Source organism: Artemia franciscana, chromosome 5, assembly GCF_032884065.1.
Source record: "Artemia franciscana chromosome 5, ASM3288406v1, whole genome shotgun sequence".
In the NCBI taxonomy this organism is placed as follows: Eukaryota; Metazoa; Arthropoda; class Branchiopoda; order Anostraca; family Artemiidae; genus Artemia; species Artemia franciscana.
This window is the reverse complement of record NC_088867.1, coordinates 25757707-25783828: the sequence shown is the minus strand read 5'-3', so window position 1 is coordinate 25783828 and position 26122 is coordinate 25757707. Positions and strand designations below refer to the sequence as shown.

The following is a 26122-nucleotide window of genomic DNA, read 5'->3' as shown; positions in this document are numbered from 1 at the left end:
CACCTCAAGTAAACTTTCAGCCAGCGAATCTCCACAATTGCCTTCACTTACTATCATTACGGCACAACAGTTCGAGCTTCAGAAGAGAGTCGTGCTGCGCTGTAGTAACTACTTATACAGGGTGCATAGTTGTATTTATATACCCGAAAATTGAAATTCAAGATTTCAAACTCCAAAACGACTCTAAACTCCATCTCCAGAGGAAAATCCTGTTGCTCCACACTAACTGCTTATACAAGATGTATTGTTATATTTATGTATCCGCAAATTGAAATTCAAGATTTCAAACTCCTATGGGGAGACTTTGTGCCAGAACCCATCAGAAACATGGATGATTTTTCTACATGTTCCATTTGATTTGTTCTGTTGCTGTGCTCTTCATCCTTCTCATATCTAAGTGAACGCTACACTCATAGCACTTAACATCTCTAAAAGCTTTTTTAAGTCATTGAACTATTTATTATTTGTTTGTCTCCAAACATTTAAATCGAGGAAATTTGATGTCAAGTTATTTAAGTGCTGGTTTAGAATTCATTAAAATTGGGGATGTCGTAATCGTAGAAGACAAAGGTCGGGAATAACTTCCTCGCTTTGCCTCTTCTTCCCGGATGTCCGGCTTTACCCAACTATAATTCTTATTTTTCTATACTCAGAGATCGTAATTAGCAGTCAACGCTTCGTGCAAGAAGAGCCATAGCATAGACAAAATATATGTCATTAATTAAGAGTAATTAGCACATTTGGAATTTTTCAAGTCTTGGAGGTTACGCTAAAAGTGGTATTTTCAATGACGCGGTTTTTTAGTACAGAGCAATGACGCCTAAACTAGAGCATATTTTTGTAAGGAAATCATGAGGATAAAGGACATTTCTACCGTTAAAGAAGGTAATTAAGTGAGTATTGTGTTAATCATAATGATTCATCTTATGCATAAGGCAGAAAGGTACTTATGTGTTAGACTTGTGTCTATACTTATGTGTATAGCGAACCGACTCAAGAAATGAAGTTAGTTTAATCCTACTGAAATTTACATAAAATAAATGAAAATATAACAATTTAGTAAAAAAATTATGGAAACTAAAACGAAGAATTATGGAAAGCAGGCCACCCAGAAAACGATATATTAAATGCCTAACCTAACCAAAATACAAACTCTATGGCCTATATCAAAAATTTAATTAAAATATACATATTTAGCAGCTTATCTCACTTTCCTAAAGCTAATTGTCTCCGAACACAGACAGATAAACCGGATATACGCAGAAAGATTGGGTCAAACTTCTTGAGTGGGGTCGCTATAATACACAAGTACCGGCAGAGAATTAGCCAAAGTACGAATTACTTCAGTGCGGCAAAGTTAAGCAAAAATTTCATAAAAACAAGATCGAAGCCTAAGTAGGTTCTTTCTACAGTTTTCGCAGCAACAATGTCATCTGGGGATAAGTGGCTGCCCTTTGACTTGGAAATCATAAAAAAAATCAAATAATAGGAGAATTTTCTTTGGTTTTGGCATTCTAAGAAAAGTGTGTAATTCTTGCCCCTCCCTCAGTAAAATCAAGATGACGTCTTTTACGGAAACAGCCTCACTAGATTAAACATGATGCATCCTTCATTACAATGGAAGGAGCTAATAAACATGTTTTAATAATTCAAGTAAATGCATTTAAACAAAAGCAGTTGTTTCAAATTCCATGAAAAAGGGTGTCCCAATCCCAGAAGAGTAAACAATAGAATTGTCATCTTTATCCTTCAAAATGACTCGAGCAGGATTGAGACTAGATTGATTTACGACAAGAGTAGTGAGAGCTGATTTGTTTGCAGCATCAAAATCTTAGTCTTAGGTACAAAAAAGTTATCAAGCAGTTCTCGGTAACGAACTGTAAAGTAAGGAGTGACTCGCCCCAATTGTAACCGAAACTCTAAAAAAGGAATTTGGATAACAATAGATGCATAAAAGTAATTGATTTTTTATGTAAACTCCAAATATATAAAGTTCATTAAGATCAATATTACCTGTCAAAAATCACAAGTCTGAGAAACTTTGGCTAATTGAAGAAAAAGAGGATTGGCCCACAAAAGTTAACGAATCTTAATGAAAACCTCAGCATCAGATTCTGAATATCACAGAAACCTACTGTAGAAGTTTCAAGCTCCTATCTACACAAATATGGAATTTCGTATTTTTTGCTGAAAGAAAGATCAGGGATGTATGTTTATTTGTTTGTTTTTATGTTCCCCGGAGTCGATTACATCGAACCAATAGCCCTAGAAGATGAAAGAAAGGCTTGCCCGAACAACAAAAAAAAGTTCTGGCGCTCTTCTTGGATGACCAAGAAGATTGGAGGCCAATTAGCTCCCCTCCTACGCCCTTCTTTTCTACAAAGACATCTGATAGAAATTATTAGATAACCATTTGAATCAGCATAGTTGAAATTTCCAAGAACTATGTCTTTGCGAATAAGATGATCCCCCATAGGCCCAGTGGAATGGGCTGTAAGTTACGCGATTTGTCCGTTGTTCATATATAATATTTGCATTGGAAAATATTCAGACATTTTTAGGGGGGTGGGATAATTTTCTGTGAGGGGGAGGGGGGTTCCACGCGGAGAATTTTCAATGGAGATGAAAGATTTTGGAGACAATTTTCAAGGCAAAATTTCACGCGAGGGGCGGGAAGGGGAAAGGAAATTTTCATGGCATGATTTGAAAAAGGTCAGAAATTAAATAAGAAAATAAACACACCCTTTAACAATATAATTGGGGAACAAGTTTATAGTTTTCCCCTACGGATGGGTATAAAAATACCCAGCTGCGTCACTGAAGGCTTATGAGTGGAATCATCAAATTTACTCAAGCCCCAAGCGACAAAGGCCCATTGCCTTAAAAAAATTGAATGGACGCTGAAAGCTTAGTTGAAAAAAAGGCAATGGAAAAACCGTTGTGTCAGACTAGAAAAATTAGGTCTAACAATTGAGTGTTACTGAAAATCTTTCCTGCTAAGTTGCAGAGCGATAAGTTCAAATTACAAAATTCAGTTTAAAACTTGTTTGTAGGTCCAATTTATTTTCGGCGTAATTGTTTCATATTTATTTTGGGTCTGTAACTTTTAAACGTCTCTTCAAGTGCAAAATATTATTTATGAACAATGTAGATGCTGAATGGTTTCAACTGAGAACGACCTTCTTTTTTTCGCCTTGGTCACGGCTCTTCTCATCATGAGAATGAAACCAGTCACCCCAAAATTTCCGGACGTTATATTCTTCGACCGGACATGGTATCCAAGCACGGTTCCGGATTTTTCGCTCGCCTAATCCCGACTATGCAACGCTGGTAGACCATAAATAGACAAAGGTAAGATTATACGTTTTACAGTTTCGTTTCTCTCATACCTGAGAAAAAAATAACTATGAGGCTAAAATTTTCTTCCATTAAATCAAACTTTTTTTTTATTGAAATGGTCACGAAAATTAATAGGCAAAGAAAGAACGATACCGTTAACTTTCTTTGGACGTAATCTTCCTGTTGAGGGTTTAGTCTTATAAAAAGTAATCCTAATCATAAATTTGTCAGCTACCCAGAATATACAGTTAGCCGATTTTTTTCTTCTTTTTGCAAAATAACCACTTAGATTGAATTGAATGTTAAATAAAGTGTAACCATTTTTTTTAACTATTTTTGGATCTGATTGAATTTGTTACAGAACACTGCTATTACACACATATCCAGTCGTGTCAATTCAGGAAAATTTTGAGGAGGAAAAGCAAATACATTTTTTTGCAATCTAGAGGTGTAAATTTTTCTTATTTGCTTCAATCAAAATGCAAAATGATTTAAATGCAAGATGCAACGGTAACTTGTCATGAATTACGGATGTAAAGGCATAATAATGAGCTCGATTAGGGTATAAAGGCCTATGTCACAGTGAAATGACAAAATTAGTGATTTGAGCAGACTCAATAGGATTTGATAAAACCATTGCCAGATCCGCAGAGAAAAAATACAATCACTGATTTATCACATTACGACAAATGCAAGGGCGAATCAGGGTTCAACCCCCGCCTCAAATTCTTTTCTGTTTTTATAAGAAAAACAGAAACAATTTTTGAGAATTTTAAACATTTTAACATTTTTTTTCGTTGCGAAGGTTCATGCATCCCAGCTTTTACATAAGTGAGCAGAATTTCTTACGATTAGAAGTGAAAACAAAAAAAGTAATTGCTGCATTTCGTCAATTTCAGCTCAAATTTCAGAAAAAAATTGGGTGAGGATTAAATAATAAAAATAGCTTTATAATAATATAAGTAATTCGTAGTATTTTTTTTTGTTCCACTTATTTTCTTAATATCTTATAGACAAAATATTGTAGTCCAGAAGCGGCATTGTCTATGTTTATTTCTTGTATTGCAGCCTAAAGTTCTCAGAGTAATGGCTGTCAATGAAACACTAAAATACATAAAATTTATAAAAGCTATTTAAAGAAATAATATGACTGAATTTAATTGACTAAAATTCGAAATTATGAATACCTTTGAGAATTTTTGGCAGGAATAGTTGCCTATGATTTGATGCTACAATTTATCATTAGTTTGACCTATAATAAAACCTATTTGTTTCAAAGCGAATAAACGCTAATACTTATTTCGCATGCTGCAGTTTACATAGATAAAACAAGACTTTATGCTGTTTGAATAAATTGTTTCGACTAATCGTTCTCATCATTTTCCGTTTTGAAGTTAACAATTAGATTAAGTGGCTGCTAACTGTGTACAGGCACGCACAAAAGGAAATGCCCCCTCCCCAGTATCGATACTTTGGTAATTGTTCAAACAAGTTTTACAGATATCACTGGTTTTGCCGAGTTTGATCCCACCAAAAGCTTGGGTCCAACGGAAATTAATCTCTGTCGATGGACTTGATTGATTGACTACTTTCGCGCTTTCTCCAACTTAACCCTTTGATAAACCATGAAATTTCGAAGTATATTGAGACAATAGAACTGTTGCTTGACAATGATGAACCGACAGATAACTTGGTTCATATCCACAGCTGATGTTGTTTCCGGAATACTACTTCCGGTGACTCTTGTTTCGACACGCGTTTCTTTCCTGTGGAATGTCACCAACTTATTAATGATCTTTTCTTAGGATTGAGGCACATTTTCCATCGGAAACTAAGGGATTATGCACTATCCTTCACAAATCTACATGGGCTCCCCCTCCTGAACCGACTCTACATACAGTTGTATCTCCTGAACCTTGTATCCAGCTTCCTATGCGTCTTAGCCGACACGTAGTTTTACGTCATGCCTCCGACTCTTCCTACCTATTTTCAAGCTTCTGGCATGGACAAATCATTCCAGTGCATATCTCCTTGTCACGATCCATATTCTACTGTTACATAACACCGCGCTTTGCCGCATGTCCAACTTCATTTGTTGGATTGAACCTCATTAAATATTTGTGGCAACTATCATTACAATCTTACCAGACTGAGTGGAGGCTCAAGCTTCTTTGTGGTAACGAAAGGGCAGTAAATTAGTTTCTAAATAAGGATTCAAATTGGATATTCCAATTTTAGTTAGAAAAGATGAAAAAATCTTTCCAAACGTGAATAAGAAAAAAGCAGCGAAAACATTGACACAGAGGTCAAAACAGAGGTATAGATAGACTTTTTCAACTCCTTGGGGCGATGCCTTTTTTACACCTACCCTCTAACGGCGCAAAGAAATCCTCCATGAAGTGTATCTCAATAGCACCCCAACAGACAATGTTAGAAAAGTTAGACAAAGTTAAAAAAGATGAAAAAATCTTTCCAAAAGTGAATAAGAAAATAGCAGCAAAAACATTGACACAGAGGTCAAAACAGAGGCATAGGTAGACTTTTTCAGCTCCATGGGGCGATGCTTTTTTACACCTACCCTCTAACGGGGCAAAGAAATCCTCCATGAAGTGTATCTCAATAGCACCCCAACAGACAATGTGTCGTGGCAGAAGTATACTTCCCTCCCAGTAGCTATGTTATTGGTCGTACAAAATCAAAACGCATTTTCCGCACTAAATAGGTTTCGGTCAGCAGTTTCGGATGTGATATAAATAAGAAAACATGACAAAGGACATAGGAGCCTAAATAGCTGCATTATCTGCAATTTTCATAAAGTTTTACTGAATCAAACCAAGGTAGTATTCATGTGTTTCAAATGCTGTTTAATGACTAAAACAAAAATGCTGCTGCCTACACAAAGAACATATCCATAGTTTTTTGTCGGGGGTGTTAAAAAAAAAAAAACTTTAGAAAACGCATCAAAATTTGTTTATATTCATTTGTTACGTTTCTACGAGTAGGAAAACCTTTCCAGGGGGAGGATTCAAATCCCCTACCCCCCTGGGTACAGCCTTGGCTATACCATGGTGTTAGAAGCAGAAAACGAAAAAAATTGCACCTAATCCTACAAAATAAAAATTAATACACCAAAAAGATAAAATAAGGGACTCATTCATAACTTAAAACAGAAGAATTAAAGGGAAAAAAAAAATAAAAATTTACCAATGGTAAGGCCATATCTAGGGTTGCGGGTACCAGGTTTAACCCCCCCCCCCCTTGAAATTTCGTCCAACCCGTACAAAGTAGCAAAATACATTTAAACTAATTTACGATGCGACTTTTTAAAGATTTTCTGTGCCCTCCCTGAAAAAAATACCCCTCCTCCTGGACAAACATTCTGGAGACGCTCCTGGCCAATGATAGCCTATACACAAAATGAGAAGAAACTTGGCACTTGCAATAAGATAACTCAAATTCTCAATATTTAGAAACACAGCTGGCATCCGGAAATATATACTTCCTTCCGGTAGCTGTCACTCCCCTTTCATCCACGTAGGTTATCTGACTCCCTCAGGGGGGCGGGAATCAAACAAAAAAGATATCATGGAAAAAGCAAGGATGTCAGGTAAAGGCAAACTATTCAAAGCACTTACTTTCTGCCAGTTCGATTAATTGAAAGGAAAATTGTGAAACAGATTTTATGGCCGCTATTAGTCTGGGTTTTATGATTTACTACGGTTAGGCCCAACTCTGAAAGCTTAAATTTATCATTACAAAACATTGACTAAGCATAAAACGGCCATTATTTTCATTATTTTATTACATAATAAACAAGTTCTTTTCAATTGAAAGTAAAGGGCGACATTAAAACTCAGAACTAACATAAATTATTCTGTGTATAATGGAGGAGTTACCATCATTAATCCCCCGATGCTTAAGCTAAAGTTCGCGTTTAAGACTTATTGTGCTTTAAAACACTTCTTATTCTAATTCAACGGCACTTGTGTTTGATCAGTCCTTTTTAAAGAATTTTTTAAAAAAGCCAAACTTTCGTGGAAAGAGCGAGGGGCTCCGGAGGAGGTAGCCCCCTTCATATGCGGGAAAACTTTTATTTGGGATAAGCTTTAATGTCACTTTTTACTTTCATTTGGAATAATCAGTATATTATTTAATTTCTGTTCGTTTTTAATCAATGCTACCCTAATACGGGAAGAGCTATCCGCATCATCCTCTCAAACTCTACTGTTTAAATTAAGCTTCTGTTCAGCGAGACTCTAAAAAAAAGGACTCATTTAGTGTATTTGCTTTTCAAAACAAAGTTTATCTATCCACAATAAGCTACCGTCTCCAAAGCAAACTGTCATCTAAATGTTCTTTAACTCCATAAAAAAATGAGGAGTTTCAAATTTTGAGTATCTATAGGGCTCTCAGACATGTTGAATCCCATTACAAAATTTCCATCAAGATCGCACCCTCTTTCAAAGGAGTCTAATTCTTGTGGCTAAAATCCTGGGAATCATATTAGTTAAAAGAAGTTTAAAATACATTTTTAATCTAATTGTTTATTTTGTGTGGACTGTTAAAACCGGACGATTTTCAGCCGATAGTAACTTGATTCAATTTGGGGCAACATTGTAATTTTGTACCACGAAATGCCATATCAAATATTTACTTTGTTATGGTAAAATATTTTTGAATACTTATAAAAGGCACAATTCCCGTTCGATGAGCCTTCACCTGATTTTCTATGACTATTTGTCTGTTATGATAACCCCAAGGAAAAACTGAAAGAAAAGCAAATAATCAAACACACAAACAAAAAGAAATAAAAATGCATTCGTGATCTTCTTTCGAAAAAAAATCCACATTTTTAAAGATAGGAACTTGAAATCGCTAAGACAGGGTTCTTTGATATGCTGGATTTGAAAATCTAATTTTCCTAAAGATCACTTACCCTTTTGGGGGAGTTTTCTCACCTTTTCAGAAATCAGGCGGGCTTTGCTACTCTTTTGCTAACTCTTTTTTTTATGGGTAAATTTAAATTTGACAGTTCTACGTATTTTGAATGGCCATAAAAATTTAATTTTAATGTCCGTATTGTCGTCAAAACTTCCTTTTTTAGAGTTCCAGCTACTATTAGTCCTAGTCACTCCTTCATTCTGTGTCCAAGGAGCACGGGTTCAATCCCAGTTGTGACCAGTTATTTAGTTTGGGACGGGGGTTAGTGGCGTGACTCTGTAAACTCAGTCAGAGTCGACCCAGCTCTAAATGGGTACCTGGAGAAATTTGGGGAAGGTAAGCAGGAAGGGTGTGTGAAACCACAGGATGGTTGGTCCCCAGCCCCCCATTGCACTTCCTGGCTGAAAGGCCACGAAACGGAGATCAGCACCGCCGGTTTAGACCTTGAGGGTCTAGTATCGTCTTACTACTACTACTGCTACTAGTCACTCCTTGCTTACAGCTCGTTATCACGAACTATTTGATTTTAAACAATGCATCAAACAGTTTCGACATTTAATTGTGGCAATTAAAGAAACTACAAAAAATACTTTTCAGGAAAAGGTGAAAACGGATCTAAAAATTTAGAAGGAGTGAAAATTAACTCATAAAACAAAGTCCATTTTAAAGCAAACAAAACTATGAATGAGGATATTAAACCAAAAACGAACAATATTTACATGAATGATGAGTCAAACTAAAAATTAGATTTAAGTTGCTAGCGCAACGTAAATGCTGTGACAGCCTTTGGTTGGCTTCGTCTAACACTTTGATTTTCTGTCTCTACTGTGAAATTAAATAAAAAAAAATAGTTTTTTTTTTAACTGAAAGTAAGGAGCTACAGTAAAACTTAAAACGAACAGAAATTACTCCGTGTATGAAAGGGGCTGCTCCTTCCTCAAGGTCCCGCTCTATACGCTAAAGTTAGACTCTTTCTCTCAATTCTACTTTATTAAACAGTAAAAAACTTTAGCGTAAAGAGCGGGGCGTTGAGAAGTGAACAGCCCCTTTCATACACGGAGTAATTTCTGTTCGTTTTAAATTTTAATATCGCTCCTTACTTTCAGTTAAAAAAACAAGTTTTTTATTTAATTTCTGAACGTATTTGAATTAATGCATGTTTGATTTTGACTCTCCGTAAATAAACTATTAAAATGAAATTTGCATATTAATTCTTTTTTTGGCTAAATGGCTTTCTCTTAGTTTTGATCAGACGATTTTGAGAAATAAGGGGTGGGGAAGGAGGCCTAGTTGTCCTCCAATTTTTCGGCTACTTAAAAAGTCAACTAGAACTTTTAATTTGTAGCGAACGTTTTTTTTGATAAAAAATATTCGTAACTTAAGATTTAACTTACGTAACAAACTTCTATATTCTTATATTTTTATTATGTATATGAGGGGGTTTGTCCCCTCGTTAATACCTCGTTCTTTACACTACAGTTTAAGTTTTGTTCCAATTCTTTAAGAATGACCCCTGAATCAGGAAGGCCGTAGAATAAATAGTTGAAACTACTGAAGATACTTTAGCATAAAGAGCGAGGTATTTAGGAGGAGAAGAACCCCTCATATGCGTAATAATCTCTTTTCGTTTTAAGTCCTTACTTTCAATTGAAAAAAAAAATTCATGTTTATTTTTCATTGTTATGTTTTACAGTAATGCTAGAAAATCCAGCACCCTTTTCATTGAATTTCTCTTCCTTGACTTAATGATCCTGCCGAAATGCTTCCGGCGCCGAGAGTGATGCTACATGGTGCCTCTATTTGGACCGGTCTCTTGCAAGGATGTGGACATCCTCCTAAATATTTGCCATGACTAAGAAGGCACCTGTCCTGTCCTTCTATCTGGTTGGGGGAAGACCTCTTAGGCGTTTCCCACGGTGCAGCACGGGATCAAAGTGAAAAATTGTTCGTGCGGGAGTGTCGGGGTGCATGCGAAGGAGATGTCCATACCAGCGTAGTGTTCGTTGGGCGAGTTGGACTGAGAAGGGCGTTTTAGCAGTTAACGACAGGAGGTTCTCATTGCTAACAAAATCATGCCAGCTTAGTCCTTCAATGAGGCGAAAATATTTTGTTTGGGCTATATTTACGGTGCTAAGCACAGACTGAGTGGTTGACCAAGTTTCGGCTCCATAAAGAATCACGGATCCCACCAAAGCATTGTATATGCGCATCTTGGTCCTACGGCTGATAGAAGGTTTCCTCCAAACGGCACTTAGTCTCCCCACTACTGCTGAGGCTTTGGCGATTCGGTGCATTAGATCTTTAAGGATTGATCCCTCATTTGAGAGGATAGAGCCAAGGTATGTAGATTCCTCAACAATCTCAGCTGGTTTGTCACCGACCATTAGGACTAGCGGGGGACGCGGCGAGTTACGGGATTCAAAACATCACTTTTGTCTTCTGCCAATTAATCGACAGCCCTATCCTTAAGGCTTCATCAGCAAGGATTTGTAGGGCTTCTGTGAGCTTCGACGGTGAATCGGAGACAAGAGCAAGTTCATCGGCATAGTCAGTGTCTGAAAGTACTCTATCACCGTAATGCAACCCAAACTCGAGGCGGTTTATGGTCCGAGTCATAATGTAGTCGACACAATTAAATTAGTGTTTATGGTGATGTTGATTCTTCGACAACGTTTATTGTATACCTTTGCAGCGTACCCCCCCACCACCAAAAAGAAACATATAACAATCTATTTATGGTCTGCAAACATTGGTAATTTGCGGTTAGTTTAGTAGGTACAATTTGTTTAGTTGTATTTACACAAAATATCATACGAACAGGTCAGCCAAACAAGATACTGTGATTGTGGTTGTGCTACAGTGCTGCCCCAGAATCAAAAACTGAAATTGATATAAACTAGGACTATGTTTCGCCAAAGATCTTGTTCCATTCTCAAATAATTAGCATTTTTCTGCCAATTCACGCCATTGTTCCTGGTAAAATCACCAATGACAAGATCACTAAAATCCAAAGTGTTGAGCGTTCATGAAACTTCACAACTACTCAAAGACAACTTTTATGTTATGGTCACCTCACGCTATTATTTTTAGTCTTTCAAGTTTTTTTTTTTATCTTTTCTGAAACAGCCATTTAACAGAGAAATTGTAAAAGAATTGGGTTTTTTCTTGAAATTTGGTTTTTATTCTTTGGAGTGGTAGGTGAAGCTATGTACTGATAGCTTTTGTTCTTTTAGAGGGAGGGTATTTACCCTCTCAACTTTTCCCCCTTTCCAAATTCTAAAATCTTTCTTAACATTTTTGGTATTTTCTCTTGCCTAATTCATAATTCTTGGTTTGCATAATTTTTTCTTACTGTAAAGTAGAGCCTATTGTAGGTCTATTTGCGTATTTAAATACATATTTTATTATTTAAAAACAAAATACATTTTTAGTCACGTATTTGGAAATGCCATTTAAACATGTTTACGACAAAGTATTTTGTAGTTTTATCTAAATAATATGGCCTTGGCACAGGTGCGGTCACAGAAACTATTTTGACTTAAAGATGGGTAAAAAAAAAATATATTTCCAAGTTCTAAAATATTTCTTCATTATTTTTGTTTAAATATTTTTTATATTTTCTCTAGCCTAATTCATAATTCTTGGTTTGCATAATTTTTTCTACAGTAAAGTAGAGCCTAAATAAAACATGTGATTACCCTATAAAAAATTGTTCTGGTACTATCCTTAGCGCTTTTTTGCTCTAGTGTAGGTCTATTTGTGTTTTTAAATACATATTTTATTATTTAAATACAAAATACATGTTTAAGACCAGGTATTTTGTAGTTTTATCTAACTAATCTGGCCTTGGTACAAGTACGTTCACAGAAATTATTTTGAGATGGATAAAAAAAATTAATTTAATGGAAAGCGTTGGATAATAGATTCGATAGTAGACATAAAAATGTTTTAGGGGGAAGGGCGTTCTCAAAGGCCTTTTCCCCGAGTTTTTGCCTGTTTAGAACTTTACTTAATTTTACTTTCTTTGACGTCTTGCTTTTATGGGGGTGTCAAGTATATCAAATACCGTGATTGGGCGTGATTGTTTAGCAAAGTTTGAACGCATAACTTTCAAGTATATCCCTTTACCCTATAAGCATGCGTGATGATGCGGAGAGCCGAATCAAATTGGATCATTAGATATAATTAAAAATAAAGGTTTTCTTGCATAAAGTATGTGAAATAAATTCTGTTTTCTTAAATTAAAAGAATTTTATCTGAAAAAAATTAAGTCATCTCGAAAAATAATGAAAAATAATAGTTGGTTCGTAGTAGTCAGACTTTGAATATAGGTAATAATCAGTTTGTTAGGATTCCGAAGGCACATGCATGTCTAATGGAAAGAAGTTATCGTTACTAGTTTTTGACTCTTCTTTTGCTTATGTACTGTTTTTCACTTACAAGTCAAAATTAATGTAGATGGAGCCGTGTTTGGATTTAGTAATATTTTTTTTCCAGGGACTTGTGCAGATGGTGATCAGTGACAATGCCTTTCGTATGTATGAATCGTTATATCTTCAAAATGGTCATATTTACATTTGCGGAGATTTTCAGCTGGTCAGATATGTGAGACGCATTCTAAGATTAATGTTTAAAGAATATAGAAATCTCGATGAAGATGAAGTTGTGTCGGCTTTACAATACCTCGAAGTAAGTTTCAGTGTCAGATAAAATTTTAATATTATCTTTCATAATGCAAAAGTCTCTTTCATAAAGCATAAAATCATATTTCATACTGCCTTTTGTGCATGAGTGAGCATGAGATGTTACTTTGGCTTTTATTGCCACCTTCTTGCAATTCCTGGTATATCAGTAATAGAGGCTTACTATCAAAAACTGCTTAATAATTTTTAATGTTTCTAATAGAATCTTACTTGTTGAAAAGTATTCAAATATTCCTACCACGTCAGTTTATTTGCAAATCATATTTTTAAGCTTAATTCTCCATGAGGATAGGCCGGGTATAAAAGACTGGAACTGCTTTGATGTTGTGAGATGGTTTAGTGCCATACACGTCATAAGCTCCTACCTCCATCCTTGAAAGGGGAACCTTGCCTATGTGTCCTCATATTGATGCTGAAGTAGACTTTTCATGAGGTCGCTTAACTAGAATGGCGACTGCAAACGTGGCTTCAGGGTGACATTGAGGAGTTGTATCCCCTCAAAAATATAATAGCCTAGTAAACAACACAGCTTTTACAACAGTAAACAACAAGTTTTGACGCAATATGGCTGATGTTTTAGTGAGAGGGTACCATATTATTACTTTTACTTCTCTCTGAGTGGTGAAACGATGCTCTAGATCCCAAGATCTAGGATAAGGTCCTAGATCCTAAGACTAAAATTTCCAGGATTCAAGACAAGTTATTTATCAAGACGGCATCCAGGATTTTTCCACTTTCAATGTATCTTTACGTCTAGGAACAGTAAATTTAACTGTAAATTTAATTGTATCTTTATGAAATCGTAATATTAGTATTTATAAAAGATGGATTTTTGGTCCTTTATCTCAGTACTGCTTGGTAGTTAAAATCATATTTTTGTTAGTTAGATTTCGAATTAGATAGATTATTATTTGTTTGAAGATTATATTTGAATTGCAGTTAGACATGAAATCTTTATTGAAACAAGTGTTCATTCAAGTACTAAATTTGTTGGTATGGACAAATACATATTTTTAAATGAATTTAAAATAAAATGCATTCAAAGAACATTACTAACTAATATCCTATAGGAACAATCCTACTAGAAACTTATTTGGTGATTTTAGCATAAAAGTAATGTATTTTTGATATATTATACAATTCACTTAAATAATCTTGTTTTTTTGGCAAGGTTGCTGTTTAAAATGTAAGATATGTAATAATGATAGATAATTTGCTTCTAACCCATATCATATGCGAAAAGGACAGTTGCGAAGTATCTGTCCTTTTCGCATATACATGATCAAGTAAACTTGATCATATGCATGATCAAGTTTGTGCTAGCAAATTTTCATTAATGGTCATTATTCAGTATTTCCATCTTTACAGAAAATCTGGATAAGCAAATTGAAGGTTTGGTATACAGCTAATATTATTGGGATATTAAAGGAATTTGGTACCTATTTGAAAATCTTGACTTTTCATTTAAAAACTCATTTCAAATGATTTCATTCAAAACTTCTTTTCAAAACTATGAGGAAGTCATTTAGCCAGAAAAAAAAATTGAATGCAAATTTCGTTTTAATTTTTCTTGTGCTGAGAGCCAAAATCAAATGATGCATTAATTCAAAAGCGTAAAACGTTACTTTACGCTAACTTTACGCTAGGTTAAGTTTTTTACTGTTTTAAAAAGTAAAGTTGAGAGAAAGAGTCAAACTTCAGCATAAAGAGCGGGTGTTGAGAAGGGAACAGCCCCTTTCATATACGGAGCAATTTCTATTTGTTTTAAGATTTAATGTCACTTCTTGTTTTTTTAATTAATTCATCTAAGAAGCCATTAAAGAGGGGTAAATTATTATTAATATGGAAAATGGAAAAAACATTTTTCACATAATACATCGACTCCATATTTTGAAAAAGTTTTACGCATAAGTGATAAATACGATCTTGAAATGACAAAAGTTGAGCAAGAAAAACTCCTTTGCTCCTTATATAGGGAGATAGTACAGTACACTGTTAAATTTATTGTATTCCATGGGGTTCCCAAACTAGCAGCCTGCTACCTAGCTATAGAGCACCATCTGGGAGGGGATAAGTTTATCGTTTTTTCTATTGTTTTTTTTCATTGAAAATACCCCTTAAAAGATATTTTAATAAAGATAAATTTTTAGAAACATATTTTTCAAATCTAAGGGACACAGGCAAACCCCGCCTCCCCCAACGGACGCCACTGATAATTTAGTATTTCTAATATTTCTCAATACAAACGTTTTAATTTTGAATAAAAAAAGAAAACTAAAACAGTTTTTGTTTATAATGTAGCAAAATAAATCAAATTTCGTAAGAAAAAGTGATGCCCGTTAAACCCTTGAAACTTTTTACCTTTCAATGTTTATCTGGTGAAACCCTTCTGTAGCAGAACGAAGAAAACGAAGCCACCTATATCCTTGGGGGATCAACTGTCCTAGTACCTAGTATCAACAGTCCTAACATCTTGAAACGCAATAAAGAAAACAAGGTCCTGACTAGATCTTTTTGAATATTAAAGAGATTCAATACCGATAAATACAATTGAAATAAATTTACACTGATAAGAATAACACGAATCCTTGACTTTCTCCATTCAAACCCTGGATGACAGTTGAAATTATTAAAGAAATAGAGAACAGGAATCACCTTTATGAACATTACTCAGACAGGAAACGATGGATATTTCGGAGAATTCAGGATTGCCTGTAACAAGGTGAACTCTTTCAGAAAAAGAGCAAAGAGGGGTTACTTTGAAGAGAAGTTTATTACAGCCAAAATTAACTTGAAAGGAACTTGGAATGTCATCGGGGAGAGGGTATCAAAGAAAAGAAAAGCCTCTCTCGATAGAAATAGATGGTACTACAATTAATGATGCTCAAAAAGTGGCACAACATTTTGCTGGTTATTTCTCGAAAATTGGTCAAACATTACAACGGGATAATAACCAGAGTCTTAAATCTATCCGCTGCCACGAGCTTCGAGACGATAGAGGTAGTAGATTAGCCTTTGAATTTGAGATGTGTTCCAGTGAGGAACCACTCAAGAAGGAAGCATTAGCTCCAATTCAGTGGGAATAGACAGAACGAACCTCCAGACTTTCTAATCAGTGTTGGTTTACCTTTTTCCGTGCATCCTTCATATCATCGACCCACCGTTAGAAACTGAGATCTTTCCTGAAGGTCTCAAGGAAGCAAAGGATATCCCTCTTCACAAGGGCAGTGTAAGATCAAATGTCGGAAACTGGAGCCTAATTTCTGGCCTTATTCTTTTCTCGAAAATATTTGACAAAGTAGTTCATAAACGGAAAATGAATACTCAAATAATCACAAACATGCCTGTTTACATTGATTTTAAAAAGGCATTTGATACAGTTGATTTTAATACTTTATCGAGAAGATTAGAGTCACTAGGAGTTAAAGGGGTTTGTTTAAATTCGTTTCATTCTTTTATGTCAATAAAGGTTGTAATTGCATACAACCAGTACTTATGGTCTTCATTGATTTTAAATGTTACTTCCAGTGCATATCTTGTGAATTGTACTGTCCCACAAGGGGGTGTTTTGGGTCCCCTCTAATATATAGTCTCCATGATTCATGTCTTAAATCTTTTGCTGATGGCATGTCTATCTCTTTTTGTGGTATTTCTGTTGATGATCTGATAAATAAAGTAAACATATGTTTAAATGATTTAAATGTGTTTACAACTTTAAGTATGTAGCAATTAATGTAAAAAAGACAAATTTCTATGGCTTTCAGTCGAATTGGCACACCCGTAGATCTGAGAGGGTGAATGTTATTATTTGGCAAGTCCATTGAACAGGGTGATTGGTTGAGGTATTTAGGTTTTTCACCTCAATTTCACATGTCTTGAAAACGTCAAGGCGATACTATGGCATCAAAAGTTGCAAGAGGCCTTGGAATCTTACGTCGTATGAAGCACTTTGTACCTGCTCGAGTGTTATTACTTCTTTATCATGCGATTTTTAGCCCCTATATTTCTTACTGTTGTGTTTTATGGGCTAGCAGTTTTATTAGGAATTTTAGGCGTGTTCAGATCTGACAGAATAAGCCATTCCGTTTGGTTGGTGCATAGTTTGTCCGTCTGTGTTTTTAGATTTGTATAGACAAAATAATGATTTGCATGGCTAATATACAAGGAATGCTACTAATCTGGTAACTGAGCATAGGAGTGGTAGACGAACTGCATCTTTAACTAAACATTTGGGCCAGTCGGTATGGAATTCACTGCTTGATAGTGTTAAGGTGGCTGAACACCAACAATTATGTGAAAAAAGAGTAAATAAATTTTTGTCGGAGGTGTGAGGAGTCACGATTTAGAGAATGAAGCTATTATATATATATATATATATATATATATATATATATATATATATATATATATATATATATATATATATATATATATATATATATATATATATATATATATATATATATATATATATATATATATATATATATATATATATATATTATAGTTGAAATGAATTTAAGTTATTCTTTAAGTTAAATTGATTTATTGTTTAGTAATTTTTGTTTAATCAGCTGCCATCACAAACCTTACAGGGCTTATTTGTAGCCGGTTGAATTTTTGTTTTTGAATATGTTTATAGTAACTGTTTAAAAATAAAAAATATAACCAAAATTTTTCCTTATATGAGGCTGGTTGCCACCTCCTCAACACCTCGGTCTTTACACTAGTCTTAATTTTTTCCCAATTATTTGAAAATTACTCCTGGTCGTTTCAAAAGAGTTGAGGAGGGGACAGCCCCCCTAATATACGTAATACTTTTTTTTCCTTTTAAATTTTAATGTTGCTCCTTATTTTCAATTGAAAAAACTTGTTTTATCTTTATTGCTTAAAGTTTAGAGGCTAACATTTTTCTAAAGACAATGAAAAAAGTATGTCAATTAAAGTAACGCTCACGTTGATAGCATGAAACATTATTGATTGATTTGTTTCATGTCCAATGATTGACATGAAACAAAAATGCTATCAAGCACGAGCAGGCTCTCATAGAAGAAACTGGTACAGCTTAGAGAACTGCTTCAAACTCGCTTTTACAATACAGCTAAGTGAACCTTGTTCAAATTAGCTAGCAATATCTAATGGAAACCACTTTAATTTGAGGAAAGATTGATGCTGGGATATATCCGGGACTAAATCATTGATGTGTTTTGTGACGAAGTGAAACACATTTTACTAGCCAAAGCTGAGCATCAGTTTACTGATTGTGATGCTGAGCACATCACAGTGACGTTGATCAATTCTGATGGCCTTTTTTTTCTTTCCACAGTGATGATGTTGGGAGAAGCATGGATTCTTCTTTTGGCTGTAACATGGAAGCTCAGTTATTAAGGCTCATGGATGATAAAAACTGTTCAAATGAGTCTTAGTCAGAATATCCAGACGTTGTGAGATTTTTCCGAAAGTTCAATACTCCGATACCATTGTCTACTCCAGTAGACGTCTTTTTTCTCTTTGGGGTTTGGTTTTCAATACAAAGCATAGCCAGGTTGGAGATAAAAATTTGGAGAAACTTGTGTTGTTAAAAGCAATCTTCCAACCTCGATAACGAATTATATAGAAGTTTTCATCTTAAATGAAATGGTATGCTTTGAGAAAAAGGTGTTTTGCAGCTAGAGTAGTTTGCATTTTAAATAAATAAATATATATATATATATATATATATATATATATATATATATATATATATATATATATATATATATATATATATCTATATATATAAAAATAAGTTGTATGTCTGTCTGTGGATCAGGTGACGTCATGTTTCTGTGTCGGCTGACGTCATGAAATTAGTTGTCGTCATTTTTGCTTTGACGGTGACGTCATTCAAGATATTTAAGACATATGTTCACGTAGAAATCTATTAATGTTTAAGTTTACAATGACTGATGAACTTACCATGGCAAAAGCCGATGAAGATGCTCAAAGAGTCTATGCCAAAAAACTTGCTGCTGATAGAGAAAGTCAGAAAAGAAAGCGTGCCGAGGAATCAAAAGAACAGCAAGGAAACAGGCTTGAGGCTAAAGAACGCAAAACCGCGCAGTTAGATGAAGATCCACCTGGACAGCGAGAGTCAAAACATATCAAAACTGAAAATGATAGCGATGATGATTGGGTTTGAGATTTTGACTTGGATAAGGTCATCAATGCCTACCAGATTTTAGTTAAAAAAACAAAGGTTCGGCGATATGTATTTCATAGTGAAGCTGAAAAATAAAGAAGAAAAAGAAAACTGAAAAAAAGAAAAAATGTAAAAAACTAAAAAATACTAAAAAGAAAAACACTCAAAGAGTAATTACAGACCGGGACAAAAATGACGACCGGGACAGAGGGAATATAAATAACGACCGGGACACTCAAAGAGAAATTACAGACTGGGATACCGGGACACAAATGACGACCGGGACACAGGGAATATAAATGACGACCAGGACACAGGTATTTAAGAATATCGTTCAAAAACAAATTTTTAATTGTAAGAAGACCGTTGAAAGAGAAATTTCTGATTGTAAAATGACTGAAGAACCTACAATGGCAACGGTACCACCATCGAAGTAGATAACCAGTGGGTTGTTCCATATTCCCCATTATTATCAAAAACATTTAATGCACACATAAACGTTGAATACTGTAACTCCGTAAAGGCAATCAAATACATATGTAAATACGTCAACAAAGGCAGTGACATGGCAGTTTTTGGCTTGCAGCCCAAAATTAAATATTTCGATGAAATCGTACAATATCAGGCTGGAAGATACATAAGCAGTAATGAAGCTGTTTGGCAAATTCTTTCATTTCCGATACATGAACGTAGTCCAGCTGTTGTTCACTTAGCGGTACATTTACAGAATGGTCAACGTGTTTATTTCTCGGAAACCAACGTGCAACAAAGAGTCCTGAATCCACCGGATACAAAATTAACAGCTTTTTTTTCGCTTTGCAAAAATGATTTTTTTGCAAAAAAACTGCTGTATACTGAAGTGCCTTCGTATTACACGTGGAATACTAAAAATAAAGTATTTGAACGTCGAAAACAGGGTAAGTCAGTCGACGACCAACCTACCATCTTCAAAGATACCACGATAGGATGACTCTACACCGGTCACCCCAATCAACATGAATGCTTCTTTCTACGCCTGCTTTTGGTGAATGTACCCGGTCCGACATCCTTTGAGTATTTGAGAACTGTAAACGGTACTATACATGACACTTACCGTAGTGCATGCCAAGCTCTGAATTTATTGGAGAATGACCAACACTGGGATAACTGCATCAATGACGCGTGCGAAACGTCAACCCCAAGTGAAATTCGTGCATTGTTTGGCATCATTTTAACAACTTGCTCTCCATCAGCTCCTGCAGAGTTATGGGGAAAATATAAGTCAAAAATGTCCGTAGATACACTCCATCGAAAACAGTTAGAGACGTCAGATATGACTTTTGATTTTACATCAGAAATTTATAACTACACTTTAGTTATTATAGAAGATTTGTGCGTACGTATGGCAAACAAACCTCTTCAGGATTTGGGAATGCCTTCATCTAACCATATCGCTGCTGTTTCGACATGTGTAGAATTGGATCGTGAACAAAGTTATAGTACGAGTGATCTATTGTCGTATGTACAAAATAACATTTCCAAGTTAACGTCGGAACAAAAAGACATTTATGATACGATACTCAATTTCAGGACGTATACAACTACCTGCTGATTTCTGTAATTTAGTGACGTCCAAAAATGAATTATATATATATACTAGCTGTTGGGGTGGCGCTTCGCGCCACCCCAACACCTAGTTGGTGGGGGCGCTTCGCGCCCCCCCAAGCCCCCCCGCGCGCGTAAGTCGTTACGCGCCATAATAGTTACGCGCCATTGTAGTTGTGTCCCTATGTCCCACCTGTGAATATAGATAGATATATATATATATGGTTTTAACTACGTAAAACTTGCGAATATACAACATTCTTTGCTGTCCCATTGTCTTTGCATATAAATAGATTGTCAGGTTTACCGACACTTGAATATGCAACATATAATGGTCCATGGGAAAACAATCTGTATTCAGATCTATACCTCATGATTCTAATGATTGCCCTTGAGCTTTGTTGATGGTGATTGCTAATCGACCATTCCCTGTCCCGGTGTCCCGGTCGTCATTTACATCCCCCTGTTTCCCCCGGTGTCCCCGTTGTAGTTGTGTCCCTGTGTCCCGGTCGTCATTTATATTCCCTGTGTCCCGGGTCCCGGTCGTCATTTGTATCCCGGTGTCCCGGTCTGTATATACATTCGTTTTTTAGTTTTGTTTTTCTCCTTTATTTTTTTACTTTTTTTTTCTTTTTTAGCTTATTTAGATTTTTAGATTTTTTAGTTTTTTTATTAGTTTTTAGTTTTTTTTTCTTTTTAGTTTTTTTGTCCCGGTCGTCATTTATATCCCCCTTTTTCCCCCGGTGTCCCCGTTGTAGTTGTGTCCCTGTGTCCCGGTCGTCATTTATATTCCCTGTGTCCCGGTCGTCATTTGTATCCCGGTGTACCGGAGTTGTGTCCCTGTGTCCCGGTCGTCATTTATATTCCCTGTGTCCCGGGTCCCGGTCGTCATTTGTATCCCGGTGTCCCGGTCTGTATATACATTCGTTTTTTAGTTTTGTTTTTCTCCTTTATTTTTTTCCTTTTTTTTTCTTTTTTAGCTTATTTAGATTTTTAGATTTTTTAGTTTTTTTATTAGTTTTTAGTTTTTTTTTCTTTTTAGTTTTTTTGTCCCGGTCGTCATTTATATCCCCCTGTTTCCCCCGGGTCGTCATTTATACTCCCTGTGTCCCGGTGCTTTGTTGATTGCTAATCGAACATTCCTTTTGTCCTGGTCGCTTTCTCTTTGAGTGTCGTCATTTATTTTTTTCTTTTTTAGTTCTTTTAGTTTTTACCTTTTTTAGTTTTTTTTAGTTTTTAGTTTTTTTAGTTTTTTTCCTTTTTTTAGTTTTTTTAGTTTTTTTTAGTTTTTTAGCTTTTTTATTTTTTTTATTAGTTTTTAGTTTTTTTGTAGTTTTTGCCTTTTTTTTAGTTTTTTTAGTTTTTTAGCTTTTTTATTAGTTTTTAGTTTTTTTTGTAGTTTTTGCCTTTTTTTAGTTTTTTTAGTTTTTTAGCTTTTTTATTTTTTTTATTAGTTTTTAGTTTTTTTTGTAGTTTTTGCCTTTTTTTTCTCTTTGAGTGTCGTCATTTATTAGTTTTTTTTCCTTTTTTTTTTAGTTTTTTATTGGTTTTTACCTTTATTTTAGCTTATTTTTCAGTTTTTTCCTTTTTTTTAGTTTTTTTTATTTTTTATTTTTTTTAGTTTTTTACCTTTTTTTAGTTTTTTTAGTTTTTTAGCTTTTTTACTTTTTTTATTAGTTTTTAGTTTTTTTTGTAGTTTTTGCCTTTTTTTAGTTTTTTCAGTTTTTTTTTTAGTTTTTTATTGGTTTTTACCTTTATAGTTTTTTTTAGTTTTTTAGCTTTTTTATTTTTTTTATTAGTTTTTAGTTTTTTTTGTAGTTTTTGCCTTTTTTTAGTTTTTTCAGTTTTGACGTCACCTGATCCAGTTTTTTCAGGTGACGTCACCTGACACATCCATCCATCCATCCACAGACAACTTATTTTTATATATATAGATATTTTTTTATTAGTTTTTAGTTTTTTTTGTAGTTTTTGCCTTTTTTTTCTCTTTGAGTGTCGTCATTTATTAGTTTTTTCCTTTTTTTTTTTAGTTTTTTATTGGTTTTTACCTTTATTTTAGCTTATTTTTCAGTTTTTTCCTTTTTTTTAGTTTTTTTTATTTTTTATTTTTTTTAGTTTTTTACCTTTTTTTAGTTTTTTTAGTTTTTTAGCTTTTTTACTTTTTTTATTAGTTTTTAGTTTTTTTTGTAGTTTTTGCCTTTTTTTAGTTTTTTCAGTTTTTTTTTAGTTTTTTATTGGTTTTTGCCTTTATAGTTTTTTTAGTTTTTTAGCTTTTTTATTTTTTTTATTAGTTTTTAGTTTTTTTTGTAGTTTTTGCCTTTTTTTAGTTTTTTCAGTTTTGACGTCACCTGATCCAGTTTTTTCAGGTGACGTCACCTGACACATCCATCCATCCATCCATCCACAGACAACTTATTTTTATATATATAGATATATATATATATATATATATATATATATATATATATATATTATATATATATATATATATATATATATATATATATATATATATATATATATATATATATATATATATATATATATATAGGTGCAGTAGGTGCTTTTTTACGATAAATTCCCAAGCGGTAGTTTTTCAAAACAATCTCTTCTTCTACAGCAAGTCACCTTGTACGTCTTCGAGTGAACATTAAACATGCACGATAAAAAGATGTTGAGTTTCTTGCCTTTTTTTTCTCGAGACAAAAGTACCAATTCTCAAAGCAACAGATGAAAACAGCCACACAGATGATCGTATAAAAATACAGGTCTAACGACACAATGGTTTCGAACCAAAGATTTGAATTTTACAGAATTCGGAAGGCAATCTAAATCAGATAAATACGCTATTAATTAGCAACTCGACAGTTTTACATCAATTAGCTATCCTCTCGATCCGAATTGTCCGCTCAATAGAATTTGGACAATAGTTAGGGAAAAATTCTTATTTTATGGCAGGAGATGGCAGAAATTGGATATTTGCTACGATGCGGTTGTTTCTATAATACAAGAAAAGAGTAGTTGGTTCCATCTTGAAAAAAAAAAAAAAAAATGGAAGATTGGACTAATTTTGTAAGGGTTGTTTTTTCTCTTCTTTGGAATTTACTCTTATTTTAATGTTTATCTCAGTTACCTTGAGACTCAACAAGTTTCATGTATTCAGAATTTCCATAAAAGGCATTGATTCTTTAAATATTTATTTTGTTATCAAAATCTTTATTTTGGGATTTCGATTGCTATTATCTTGGGTTGTTTTACTTTGATTCTGTTACCACAAACTGGAACGGTGAATTCTGTTACCACCAAAGGTAAACAATTTTAAGTAACATAAAATTTCAACGCCATCTGAAGGGAAATACTGTATGTCCCACTTTCAGGTCAAGTTAGTTCAAATGAACATAGGGTATTAAAAATCAGATATTTTCCCCGGTAATTGTCTATTTAAAAGATGTATGATTTTATAGATTTTTCAAAATCTTCTGAAAGGAAGCTCTACCTCTTAAGGTGGCATACAATGAAACAATTGCTAGAAAATTTCCATTGGTAATTCAACATTGATGAATTTTTCAAATTTGGAATAGGAATTAAAAGCAGATTCTCTTGATGTATTTGTATGAATCAAATTTCCTTTTTTGGATGCTCGGTTTTTACTCAAAAGTGTGGACTTAATTGCCGCGAACCTTCTGATCCAGGCCTGTCTTTAATGTGCATTTGTGTTTGGGAGGGGGTGAGAGCGTTTCAGGGGGAGCTGTCAAAACTGAACTTTAGGCTTATAACTTCTATATTTATCAAGAGATGCTTAAACAAATCTTTTATTAAGAGATTTCCCATTCACAATTTGTTTTGGCAATCATGTACATGTTATGAAAGCTTAGTCAAAATGAGCTTCTAAGAATAGTAAATGTCTTTCCACCGCTCCATATTTATCTGGACTTCTCACTGAAAGCAAGAGAATTTGGACGAAGCGCGAGGGGATATCCAAATTCTTCACAGGGGAGTTTTCTACAGGGTAAAATTTTATGTTGGGAGCCTTCAGTGGGAGCAACTTTCTAATAACATAGGGGGGGGGCTTGTTTCGGAAGCAACGTTTACACAGAGTAGGAGATTTCCGGTATGATTTTAAAGAAAATCTTAAATGAAAGGTTTTCAAATGAGTGTGCTAAAAAAAAAGAAAAAAAATCATCTGGAATCGTTCACAAGAAATTGTCAGCTAGAATAAAATTGTTTGGTGGGAATTCGTCTGGAGGGGGGGGAGGGCAGTTTGTGTGAAAAGAAATTTTCAAGAAGGAGCATATTTACTAGTTTTATTTAGAAACCATTAAGAAATAAAAAATCATTTTTGTAACTGAAAGTAAGGAGCAACATCAAAACCTAAAACGAACGGTAATTATTCCGTATATGAAAGGGACTGTCGTCTCCTCAAGACTCTGCTCTCTCCACCAAAGTCTGACTTTTGGTCCAACCACAAAATATGACAGTTTTCGACACCTGAAACACAAAGGCTGTTTAACTAAAATAATAGGGTTATTTTAAAGTCTATAAAAAAACTATAGCACTGAGGAGCCAAGCAAAGGTTTTGACCAAAATATTTTCGTTGCAATCTAATTTTTTTCAGACTTTTTTTATTCTTGTTTATATCTTCTTCATGCTATTGATCGTCTTGTGTCATTTATCTCTCGCCTCCTTTATTTTAGATTAAGTCTGAATAATGGTGCTGCACGGTTATGCTTCAATTCTTAGTGGAAAAAAGTGGTTTGTAACATTTATTTCAAAGCTTCATTTAACTAAAGAGACTTTTTTTTTGTAAAATTTAACGAAATGATGTGTAAGTATGAATTTTCTATTTTGAAGGAGTGAATGTAGATCGTTTCATGCGGAGAGGGGGAGGGCAGTTATCTTAAAGAGTGAAATTTGTTTTGAAAACATTACTCTAATTAAGCCTTCAGATAGGTATAGAATGACCTCTAGGGAAAGTGGAGGGTAGAAAGGAATGCTTAATTTTAGGAAAACCTTGGGCTAAAGGGACCTTATTGCAGGAGGTGCAAAATATCTGTATTCCTTTTCACTTGAAATGAAAGAGGCTATCTTAAGAAATAGGGAAGGGGCTCAATTGACTGGAAATTGAAAGCTCTTGCGTCTTTTTTAAAGGCTGAAAGTTACTAGAGGACAATCAGCCTCCCTCTCAGACCCCTTTCTTTAATACGGCTCTCCACTAACAGCAATGATGTCGACTCAAAAGTTTGATACATCTGTTTTGTTGAAAAAAAAATTCCATGAATTCACTCGAAGGAAGCTAAAAAAGCCAGCAAACTGGTATTTTTTTCCGGTTTGTCCTCTAGGCATATTTTTTGATAATCAAAAGAAGCGTCTGTAT

The 26122-nt window shown here is 34.4% G+C and overlaps 1 protein-coding gene and 1 long non-coding RNA gene across 3 annotated transcripts in view; one reads left to right on the top strand and one right to left on the bottom strand.

The window, feature by feature from the left end:
• LOC136027164 (uncharacterized) overlaps positions 1-26122 on the top strand; it is a 57008-nt gene that overhangs the window by 8455 nt on the left and 22431 nt on the right. Inside the window, exons 1-2 of one of the 2 annotated variants that reach the window (XR_010617511.1) lie at positions 2737-3351; positions 12778-12969. This is a non-coding gene — a long non-coding RNA (uncharacterized LOC136027164). Of the gene's footprint in view, positions 1-2736; positions 3352-12777; positions 12970-26122 lie in introns of those variants that run through there. The other variant, XR_010617510.1, reaches the window with a different exon arrangement.
• The window catches only part of LOC136027163 (progranulin-like), a 50532-nt gene continuing 49448 nt past the window's right edge, over positions 25039-26122 (bottom strand). Inside the window, exon 4 of the mRNA XM_065704162.1 lies at positions 25039-25236. Coding sequence (XP_065560234.1) covers positions 25168-25236 — 69 coding nt within the window. The 3' untranslated portion in view covers positions 25039-25167. The remainder of the gene's footprint in view (positions 25237-26122) is intronic.